At 39.8% G+C, this 11,707-nt stretch overlaps 1 protein-coding gene across 2 annotated transcripts in view; it reads right to left on the bottom strand.

Moving 5' to 3' along the window:
- The window catches only part of LOC147112748 (histone deacetylase 2), a 59,071-nt gene that overhangs the window by 43,248 nt on the left and 4,116 nt on the right, over positions 1–11,707 (bottom strand). Inside the window, exon 2 of one of the 2 annotated variants that reach the window (XM_085997353.1) lies at positions 4,125–4,163. The exons of the other annotated variant lie outside the window; for it this stretch is intronic. Coding sequence (XP_085853479.1) covers positions 4,125–4,163 — 39 coding nt within the window. The remainder of the gene's footprint in view (positions 1–4,124; positions 4,164–11,707) is intronic. 2 annotated transcript variants of the gene reach the window in all.

Consider the following 11,707-nt stretch of genomic DNA (forward strand, 5'->3'; position numbering starts at 1 on the left):
GTAGGTCCATCTGCACTTGAAATGAGAAAAGAAAGGTTAACATTTCAGGTATACACAGATTTAACGAAGGGTTTATACCCAAAATATTTTCTCTTTAAAGGTGCAGAGTGACCTATTTCAGCCATTTTCTTTTTATTCCACTTGCAAGTATCATCACTTATAAGTACTTAAAGTAGATTTTATGTAGCATCTTTAATGTAGAAAACCATCCCAAGATGCTTCGGAGAAGTATAATTAATCAAAAGTCAATGCCGAGCCAAAGGAGGAGTGGCTAAAAGCATGGCCAAAGCGATGGGTTTTAAGGATGGTCTTAAAGGAAGAGAAGCAGAGAAGTTTACAGAGGGAATTCCAGAGTGTAGAGCCTGGACAGCTGAAAGCGGAGCCGCCAATAGTGGGCCAAAGGGGGTGGGGGAATGTATGATGCCAAAGTCGGAGTAACAGAGTTCTCTAAACTTATCCCAGCCCGAGATCATTTTAACCGACCCCACCCGGCAGAAAACTGATCGGTGTATTAGAAGCTAATTGCAACTGAGTTCTCAATTTTATCTTCCTTTGAATCTAGAAAGATTAGCCTTTTGATCAGTGGTAGAGATTTTCATTCTGCAGTTGGGATGCACTAAAAGGGGGTCTCCCGATACAACAGTAAGATGAACTTTTACATAGAGGATTATCTACAAAGAGAAATTAAAAAGCTGAGAGTGGCAAAACATTACCTAAAGCCAAGGAGAATGATAATATAGGACTGATTCCCCACTCGGGTGCTCTCAGCGAGAAGCAGCATTTAGGAAATGTTGGTTGGAAAATCAAGGGATGCGGACCTACGATTTAAATTGATGGATGTAAAATCAAGAGGCGTAGCCTACAATTTCCCAACCAGCACTGCCAGTGAGCATTGGTCCTTGGTGGGAGCATCCAATTGGGGAAATCAGCCCTTATACCAATTCATAGGTGTAATTTGGAAAACATAATTGAACCAAGTGCAAAACAGGCTGCCAATTCACTATCACTATTTTTGCACCCAACGATAAAAGTTAAAATGACCCCCATAGAAAACTCAGATTGACACAGCACAGAAGGAGGCCGTTCGGCCCATCGTGCCTGTGCTGGCTCTTTGAAAGAGCAATCCAATTAGTCCCACTCCCCTGCTCTTTCCCCATAGCCCTGCAAATAGGCGACACAAAGCTGGGTGCTGTGAGGAGGATGCCGAGAAACTCCAGTATGATTTGGACAGGTTGGGTGATTGGGCAGATGCAGTATAATGTGGACAAATGCGAGGTTATCCACTTTGGTGGCAAAAACAGGAAGGCAGATTATTATCTGAACGGCAATAGATTGGGAGAAGGGGAAGTGCAATGAGACCTGGGTGTTCTTGTGCACCAGTCACTGAAGGTAAGCATGCAGGTGCAGCAGGCGGTTAAGAAGGCAAATGGTATGTTGGCTTTCATAGCGAGAGGATTTGAGTACAGGAGCAAGGATGTCTTGCTGCAGTTGTACAGGGCCTTGGGGAGACCACACCTTGAGTATTGTGTGCAGTTTTGGTCGCCTTATCTGAGGAAGGACGTTCTTGCCATGGAGGGAGTGCAGCGAAGATTCACCAGGCTGATACCTGGGATGGCAGGAATGACGTATGAGGAGAGATTGGATCGATTGGGCTTATATTCGCTGGTGTTTAGAAGAATGAGAGGGGATCTCATTGAAACTTATAAAATTCTAACAGGACTAGACAGACTAGATGCAGGAAGGATGTTCACAATGGTGGGGGAGTCCAGAACCAGGGGTCACAGTCTAAAGATAAGGGTAAGCCATTTAGGACAGAGATGAGGAGGAATTTCTTCACCCAGAGAGTGGTGAACCTGTGGAATTCTCTACCACAGAAGGCAGTTGAGGCCAATTCATTAAATATATTCAAGGAGTTGTTAGATATATTTCTTAGGGCTAAAGGAATCAAGGGATATGGGGAGAAAGCAGGGCCAGGGTACTGAATTTGGATGATCAGCCATGGAGGAGCAGGCTCGAGGGGCTGAATGGCCTACTCCTGCTTTCTATGTTTCTATATTTCCATTCAAGTATATCCAATTCCCTTTTGAATGCTATTATTAAATCTGCTTCCACCAAACTTACAGGTGGTGCATTTCAGATCATAATTCGCTGCGTAAAAAAAATCTCCCCTCCCCTCTGGTTCTTTTGCCAATTATCTTCAATCTGTGTCTGCTGGTTATCAACTCTTCTGCCACTAGATACAGTTTCTCCTTATTTACTCTATCAAAATGCTTCATAATTTTGAACACCTTTATCAAATCTCTCATTAATCTTTTCTGCTCTTAGGAGAACAATCCAACTTCCCTAGTCTCTCCACGTCACTGAAGTACCGCATCCCCAATACCATTCTAGTAAATCTGCTCTGCACCCTTTCTAAGGCCTTGACATCATTCCTAAAGTGCGGTGCCCTGAATTGGACACAATACTCCAGCTGAGTCCTAGTCAGTGATTTATAAAGGTTTAGCATAACTTACTTGCTTTTGTACTCTATGCCTGTCTATAAAGCCAAGGATCCGGTATGTTTTTTTTTTACAGCCTTCTCAACTTGTCCTATGTCTCACTGTTCCTGAACCCCTTTAAAATTGTGCCATTTCATTTACATTGGCTCTCCTCATTCTTCCTACCAAAATATATCACTTCACACTGCTCTGCGTTAAGTTTCATCTGCCATGTATCTCCCCATTTCACCAGTCTGTATGTCCTCCTGAAGTCTGTTACTATTCTACTTACTGTTTACACTTCCAGGTATCGTGTCATCTGCAAACTTTGAAATTATGCCCTGTATACCGAAGTCCATTAACATATAATCAAAAAGACCAGTGGGGACACCACTGTATACTTTCCTCCAGACTGAAAAACAACCATTCACCATTACTCTGCTTTCTGTCCCTTAGCCAATTTTGTATCCACACTGTCACTGCCCCCTTAATCCCATAGGCTTCAATCAACTTAACAAAAGTCAAAAATTCCTGGTACAATAATTTTTCATATTATACATTTATTTGTTATGAATGCATCAGCAAGGCAGTGTACTGAAGTGATGGAACATGGAGTCGTGGCTGCAACTTCCCCAAAAGATGAATGTCCAAACTCAACTGTACCATTATTGGGAAGAACCAAGCAGTCTCTTGAGATTTTTTTTTTTTTTTTACAATGAGGGGCAAAATTTGTAATTAATTTAAGTTCAGCAGTCTGAGAATATGCCTCTCCCCAGTCCTGTCAACCAAATAATGTACAGAAACTACAAAAGGAGTAAGGGAAAAGAAACTCAGCAGGTCTTGTTCCTCAGGTCAAATCTTACTTTTGTTGCTTGGAATTGTCAAATGCAGTTGAATTGCTGTCACATGTAAATCTACACAAACTAAATAGAGTGCATGGACTAGAAAAATAAATCAATAAACATTCACAGTATTGAGAAGAGTGAACAGTGTAATAAAGTGATTACATTGAGGTTTAAGTCCCTTTAAACAGTGATATGTTCACACTAAATCCATACAGCTAGTATATCAGAACAATAACATACCTCAACAGTCAGTAAACACATTGAAGTATGTACAGAACACAAATCTAGTTACATCGATTTAGCATTGCCAGTGAAAAGAGCAACACTGTACCTGTAGTTCAAAAAAGTAATTCTGGTCTGCAACATAAACTGTTCAAGCAAAATAAACAGTGGCAAGCCATGTCAAAATTGAATTTTTCTGAGAGTCACTTTATGTCGGAGCAGTTGCTTGGCATAAGGAGGTTAAATGGCAGGTCGCAACAAAGAGACAAAAATGAATGCTGTGAGAATCTTTCCCATCAAATAGGGGGCTTTCCTCTCCTTTCTAATAGTTTTGATTGGGGGAGAGGAGGGGAGGGAGGGGAAGTACTAAAAGTACTGCCCCTCATTGTCTCTACATTTTTATTAATGAACATTTATAATTTCAGAGAAAGATTCTGAATTAATAAGTGAAGGAGAATAATAAATCAGGTTTGTTTTGAACCCGTTTGCTGCAATTGGCAATATTGCTATAATCACAGAGTAGTATCACATACAAATTTCAATGCTTCTTCTGTCTTTTGGTCAAAAGCTAAAAACTTACCTACAGCATCAGTACTGTCAGCTCCACTTAAGTGAATACCTGATAAATGAATATTTCTGTTAAGTAAGTAGTAATTGAAAAGTCAAAACCAATTTCTATCTAAACATGAATACAATTCAATTTATTACACATTTGGTTGTACATTCTAAACTGCAATCACTTTTGTATGATTGCTGTTATTTTAACAATGCATCAACATTACAGATAACTTTGAATAATCTACACTATGGACAATATGCCATTATAATTAAATAGCATGTAATAAATTGTGCAACAAAAAGAAACTAATAGCTCACTGCGAACTCCACATAAATGAATAAATGTTGTGGAAACACTGAGAAAAACGGAATCACCTGCATTTTTGTTGAAAACTTGCTTTTACCTATTCATAAAACTTTGCCTTCCCTTTATTGTAAATGCAAAGAACAATCTAACAGTTTAGAGAACAATGATCTGCATGCGTGGAGAACAGAAAAGATTATGGTCAATACAAAATGGTAAACAGCTTAGTAGTTGCCCCAGAATTTCATTTTAATGAATGTTTATGACTAAATATAATCCTTGAACAACTCTTCTCGAATGTCCAGGAAATCTCAATTTCCCATTTCACCAGACGTATTTAACACTATAGGAAAAGATGTGTACTTATGCAAGTGGACTTTAATGCTATACATGCAGTTATTGTATAATCTTTATTTACCTCAAATTGATCCCAGCACCATTAAGAAACTTTTAACCACCAGTAATTCACTCTTTTATAGTCTATTTTTGTTAATTCAAAGTATTTTTTGCACTAAAAAAAATGGAATCATCCAATAATTTGAAACTAATGATTTGATTTAAGAGTAGACTGCATTCAAAATAATCTTCTAACAAACACAATCCAAGTTTGGAAGGACAAAACCTATATATTTAAAAACTCAGATACCCAATAAAGTGCTTTACTAAGCTTAGTGTGGAAAAATAACTATAGTACTGTACATGTGTGTAAAACAATCCACATGCCCATTATGTTTTACAGAAATATCAGAGACCACACTGAACATCCAATCGAAAGTAAGTCTGCTTTGCTTACCATATTTATCATAACAAAGTCAGCCTTTTTACATATTGGCTAAAGACCATATTCTTAAAATTACAGTCATCTTGCAGTTTTGCTGAGTGTACCAGAATTGTCTTCAACCATACGGCTCTGGCTTATCCTGGGGTAAAAAGACCAGCACTCACTGGCAGCCAGCACTCAGGGTTTATAGGACTCTCCATCCCAGAGATCAGCAGAGTACAATTACTTCTAGGGTCTACAGTAAAGCCTTTCAACTAAGGATTCTCATTTAATGAGAATTAAAAATTATGCTTTCTGGGAAAAAAGAACTTCACACTGACACTACACTTTGGCAGAATCTTCCAATTCCTTCCAAAATCTACACCAATTTATCCTTTCAACAGCTAATTTTAATATTTAAAGCTGCAGTCCCCTTCACCCATTTTCCTTTTATTTCAGGAGCATACATTGAAAAGGCTCCCCATAAAGAGTTTTGATCAGTAATATTTTATTTTTAAATTGTTTCTTTAGACAATGAACTGCACCTGTCCAGATCATAGCAAAATTGGAAAATGGCCACACAGATGACAAGCTAACGGGAGAGACCTAGATCAATTCTAGCAGCCAGAGTAGTATAACACTGCAGATCTAAAACTTAATGGCCTTGCTGTATTGACATGAAGTGAGCATTCAAGCTGGCACTCCAAGAATCAAATATTTTGCCTTTCTGGAACATGCATACAAAAGGTAGAACATAAATATCAGAGAAACGCAACCCATCATTTCATCATAATGGTGGTAGAACTAGAAATGCTTTGTAACATATAATCATTCTGTAAGTAATAGAATCGATACACTTTATAACCAGAGTGATAATTAAGCCATTTCAATCTTACCATCGGCCATGGAAGGGGAAGTTAATGTTACCTGTGAATTCTTCTACTACTTCGCACAATTCTCCAAGGGAAGAGTGTGAAAATACAAAAACAATCTCATTATGGCATATGCCTATATTAGCATAAAACAAGCTCTCTCAACCTTTAGTCAGAGAAATTGATAAAAGAAAAACATTGCGGATATGATTGGAACAGACATAATTAAATAAACCACCACCTCAAAATAAATGATGAGCATAATTTGGAGAATGAGGTTGAGCATGTGCTCAAAGGCACAGACAAAGAACTAAGATTAGAGGAGCATTTTGAAGATGACAAGAGATGTAGCAAGGTGGAGGAGTTTGGAAGAAAATTGCAGTGTAGAGCTGTAATAACAAAAGGCTCTGCCACTAATAGCAGAGGTCAGAGGGTGGAGACACAGGACCAGATTCAAGAGTGAACAGTACAAGGTGGGATGTAGGGCTACAGGAAGATTCAGAGGTAAAGTGATTTGAGGTCCTACAGAGATCTGTAAATAGACATAAAGGGGGGGAATTTTAACCTAAAAAATGAGTGGGTTCGAAGCATGGGGATAGAATCACAGAATGGGTACAGCACGGGGAAGGCCATTCGGCTCATCGAGCCCATGCCGACTCTCAGCTAGTCCCACTCCGCTGCCCTTTCCCCATAGCCCTGCAAATATTTTTCCATCATATTCTTATCCAACTCCTTATTGAAAGATAAGATTGAGTCTGCCTCAGCACCCTTTCAGGCAGTGCATTCCAGATCTTAACGACTCGCTGCATAAAAAATGTTTTTCTTACATCGTCTTTGGTTCTTCTGCCAATCACCTTAAATCTGTGTTCTCTGGTTCTCAACCCTTCTGCCAATGGGATCAGTTTCTCTCTATCTACTCTGTCCAGGCCCCTCATGATTTTGAACACCTCTATCAAATTCTCTCAATTTTCTCTGCTCCAAGGAGAACAACCCCAGCTTCTCCAGTCTATCAATGTAACTGAATTCCTTCATTCCTGGAATCATTCTCGTAAATCTTTTCTGCATCTTCTCTAAGGCCTTCACATCTTTCCTAAAGTGTGGTGCCCAGAATTGGACACTGTACTCCAGTTGGGGCCGAACCAGTGTTTTATACAGGCTCATCATACTTTCTAGACTTTTGTACTCGATTCCTCTATTTATGAAGCCCAGGATCCTGTAAGCCTTTTTAACTGCTTTCTCAATCTGCCCTGCCATCTTCAACGATTTATGCACACATACCCCCAGGTCTCTCGGTTTGTGCACCCACTTTAGGATTGTACCCTTTAGTTTACATTTCCTCTCCTCATTCTTTCAACCAAAATGTATCACTTCGCACTTTTCTGAATTAAATTTCATCTGCCACGTGTCCGCCCATTTCACCAGCCTGTTTGTCTTCCTGAAGTCTCTCACTCTCCTCCTCACTGTTCACTATACTTCCAAGTTTTGTGTCATCTGCAAATTTTGAAATTGTGCCCTGTACACCCACACCCAAGTCATTAATCTATATCAAGAAAAGCAGTGGTCCTAGTACCGACCCCTGGGGAACACCACTGTGTACATTCCTTCAGTCCGAAAAACAACTGTTCACCGCTACTCTCTGTTTCCCGTCACTTAGCCAATTTTGTATCCATGCTGCCACTGTCCCTTTTATTCCATCGGCTTCAACTTTGCAGGCAAGCCTATTATGTGGCACTTTGTCGAACGCCTTCAGGAGTAGTTAGTGATAAAAAAGTGAATCCCAACCTGAACCCCCCTCCAACCCACCCACTTCCGGTTTTAACAGGAGTGGGACAGGAGGTGGGCAGCCAACCTGCTGCCAGGAGGCAGGCGGTTTATTTAAATATTATAATGAGGCTGGAAGCCTCTTCTTTAACCTTCATTTTGTGTTTAACTGTAGCTGGTCGGGTTTTACACACCTGGTAAAACCCAGCAACTGCAGCAAGGCAAGGACTGCTGCATCCAGGAGGTAAGTGCCTGTACACTTACCTCCTGGATCCAGGGGTCCCTGCCTAACCCACCCCCCTCGATCACAGAATCCCCCATGAGGTCGCCGATTCCATTCCCATCCCTACCACGGCCCCCCGATGCCTCCCCCCCGCTACTCCCGGCCCCCGATGCCTCCCCCCCCGCTACTCCCAGCCCCCAATCTTCAGAACCCCATTCTCCCGAGTTTCCCAACCTCTTCGGAGCCCACCCCCAACTCACCTTCATTAAAATTCAGCCCAAGATTTTGAATTCAATGGCCCGGATATGCAATGAGAAGAACAGTGAGGCTATCAGCGCTCACCGTTATAATGGAGGAAATCTGACAGCAACTTCTGCAGTATGCACATGCGCAGATAAACACGGAAATCCAGAAGTTGCTGTCAGAGATACCCTGCTTCTCCACACGGTGTGCTGTTGCAGTCCTCGCTGATATACTCAGCATTGAAATGACTGCAATGGCGTGAACTTGGGGTGCTTACCCACTAGTTTTGCACTAAAAACGGCTTAAAAAAGTTAGGGCTGGTGCATTCAGGAGTGAGTTTTTAAATGGTGTGATAAGTGATAATTACTACTCAACAACCTCCCTGACCCCTGAAAAATACATTTTATGAGTCTCATTCCCTCAGAAGAGAGCGTTGGAGATTTTAAGAAAATTTTTTTTTTTTTTTTATAAATGTACTTTTTCTGCCTGTCTCTTTATATCTCTCTCTCTTAATCCCATCTGTAGTTCCAATCTGTATTTTGCTTTCTGTACACCATTTATACTAACTTCTATTTCCTGCTTTATACTTCCTGGTTTGGATTCTGCGTGTCTCAGTGAGGAACCATGCTGTTGCTTTCCTGTTCACATACGCCACAGATCCCCTGTAGAGGGCGCCACGCTGGAAAAGACACCAGATTAGAGGAAATCGCCACTGACAAACCCATGGAAAGTTTGTGGGCAGCTGTCAGCGAGATGAACAGCAAGCGCCGTTCTTTCACCACTGAGAGCAAAACCGGGTCAATATATTGGCTGATGGGTGAGTGGGACTTAGAGAGTGCAGGCAGCACAGTTCTGGATAAGTTACTGTAGGGAGCTTGGGATGTGGATTAGGAGGGTGCTGGAATGATCAGGGATGGAGGCGAGTAATGTCTTTGATATGGAAATAGGAAATTTTGGTGATGGACTGATGTGGGGTTTAAAGTTCAAGGCCAAGCAAGACATTAAGGTTGCGCATCATTGTGTTCAGCTTGAAAGCTCAATGAGAACAAATAACAAACCAGAAAATAAACCAAATCTATGAAAGACATTGAAACAGAAAAAAAGAGTAAATGGGAAATCAGACAAGAGATATAAAAATAAATACAGAAGCAAATAAAAAGGGAAAAGTCCTGTGCAGGCAGGATTTCACAGGCAATGATGCCCACTATTTAACATGTGGAACAGACTTCTAATAAAAGCAGTTTGATTAACTGCTTGAAAAAGGAACTGTATAAATACCTAGCTAGGAATAGGGTTGAAGGTTACAGGATAGTCAGATCATCAAATACTCCAGGGACACAATGGTTGCTGTGACTAAGGAAATATTTGCAGAAAGTAACTAGGCAGGATTAAAAACTGGAACCACAGAGATGGTTGATATGTTGGAGTTTTGCATGATTAGTCTAGGGAGAAGAAGGAGAATTTTCCCTCAGGACATGAAATAAAGGTTAGAGAGTCCAACATAGGGTTGATTATACATAGTGGCCTGGAGTTACGCTGGTTTGAGGTACAAAATCGGCCAAACCAGCACAAAGATCGAGGAATTTCAAGTGCAAATTACATCCAGCGCAAATAGAGTTTCTGCAATCTTTTGTGCTAGTTTAAAAAACATCATACTAGATGCCGGCCCAGCCCACAAAACGGGGCCACGCCCCCAAATTGAATTAATCACCATTGCAAGTTTCCACGAATTGTGCTCATTTGTAGACTTTCGAGTAGGCTCTTAAAATCGAGCTTTTTTTTTTAGGGCAAGGGCACTGATAAGCATGTTTTAAAAGCTTTATTTTTTATTTAATTTACTAAGAAAATGACTCCTGTCCACCAAAGTAACTAGTAAATGGTTCTGTAGTTTTTTTAAATAATTGAAATGGGTTCAAAAATCAAGTTGCTCACAGGTAGTGGACTAGACACACTGATTAAAAACACTTATTTTTTTTGATAAACCCATTTTCATCTATATTAATAAAAATGCATCAGTTTACCACTCAAATATAATCGAGAATTTTTTTAATGCAAATTAAAAAAAAATACATTGTAAAACGATTGCGCTGGTTCATGGAAGATTTGCTTTTGACGATATGCAAGTGAGTTTGAACGGAAACTGGAGCAAAAAAAAGCACTTTGTAAAACTAGCGCAATTTGTACTCAGATCGCCGACTGCGTCCAAAGCCGAAACGCTTGACCAACCTGTGGAAGTAATGGGCTGCATGACTTTTTCTCATTCAAAGCTTTTTGTTTTTTCTCATTCAGCTTTTTCTCTGAGAGATAAAATATTTCAGCCTTTCAGCTGCTGGACTGGTGTTGCTGCAGAAAGCACCTCAGAGAAAAATACATAAGTCATTGTATTGATTACAAATCCAAGAGACAGAATTCAATACAATTGGACTCAAGTCTTTAACATTTTTATCCTTACCACATGATAATGTAAAACTAAATACCTGTGAGGTTTCAAACAGTAGCACAGGAAAAGAAAATATTTTGCTAATGTTAATAAATGCTCAATAAATGTGCACACATTATGGTACTATTCAGTTATTAGATTAGTACATTATTGTGGTTTAAAAGAGCAGGATTCTTTTTTTTAAATACATAATTTTTTTTACTTTAGGCAAGATTTCATATAAATTATATTTTGCAATGTAGTCAGTACATGGAAGTATTTTGACCTCAACTAGGATTTAACTAAACAGCATTCATTTTAAAGTAGGCTGTACTGTATCTTCATATCTACCCTGATTGCAATTGGTTTTCTTCACTTATTTTAAGAAGCACTCCCCACAATAACAAATTCAGGAATGCAGTTTTAACAGAAAAATAATGATATTGCACATTTTGATAAACCCTGATTTAACTTGCACTTATCTAGCTTCCCCTTAAATGCATCTATGCTATTTACCTCAACTAGTCCACGTAGTAGTGAGTTCTACATTCTCACCACTCTCAATAAAGAAGTTTCTCCTAAATTCCTTATTGGATTTATTAGCGACTATCTTATATTTATGGCCCCTAGTGTTGGATTCCCACACAAGTGGAAACATCTCTACATCTACCCTATCTCGAGAAAGGCGGCCCAGCTTATTCAGTCTTTCCTGATAGTTATAACCTCAGTTCTGGTATCATCCTGGTTAATCTTTTTGCACTGCATTCAGTGCCTCTATATCATTTTTGAAATACAGAGACCAGAATTGAGCAGTGTGGTCTAACCAAGGTTCAATACAAATTTAACATAACTTCACTAAGTGAGTAGCTAACCCATTCAGATCAGAACAGTGCCCTAGTTTGATCCCTGTTCTAGAGGTAGTTGTTCACATTCAGGCAACAGCAGAGCACCACACTTAGCTTTGCATACCTAAAAAAAAAGGGGGGGGGGGGGGGGGAGAAAATATCAGCCAGTAATTCTGCT

This window comes from Somniosus microcephalus, chromosome 9 (genome assembly GCF_052327205.1).
Source record: "Somniosus microcephalus isolate GS21.2 chromosome 9, FLI_Smic_1.0, whole genome shotgun sequence".
Classification (NCBI taxonomy): Eukaryota; Metazoa; Chordata; class Chondrichthyes; order Squaliformes; family Somniosidae; genus Somniosus; species Somniosus microcephalus.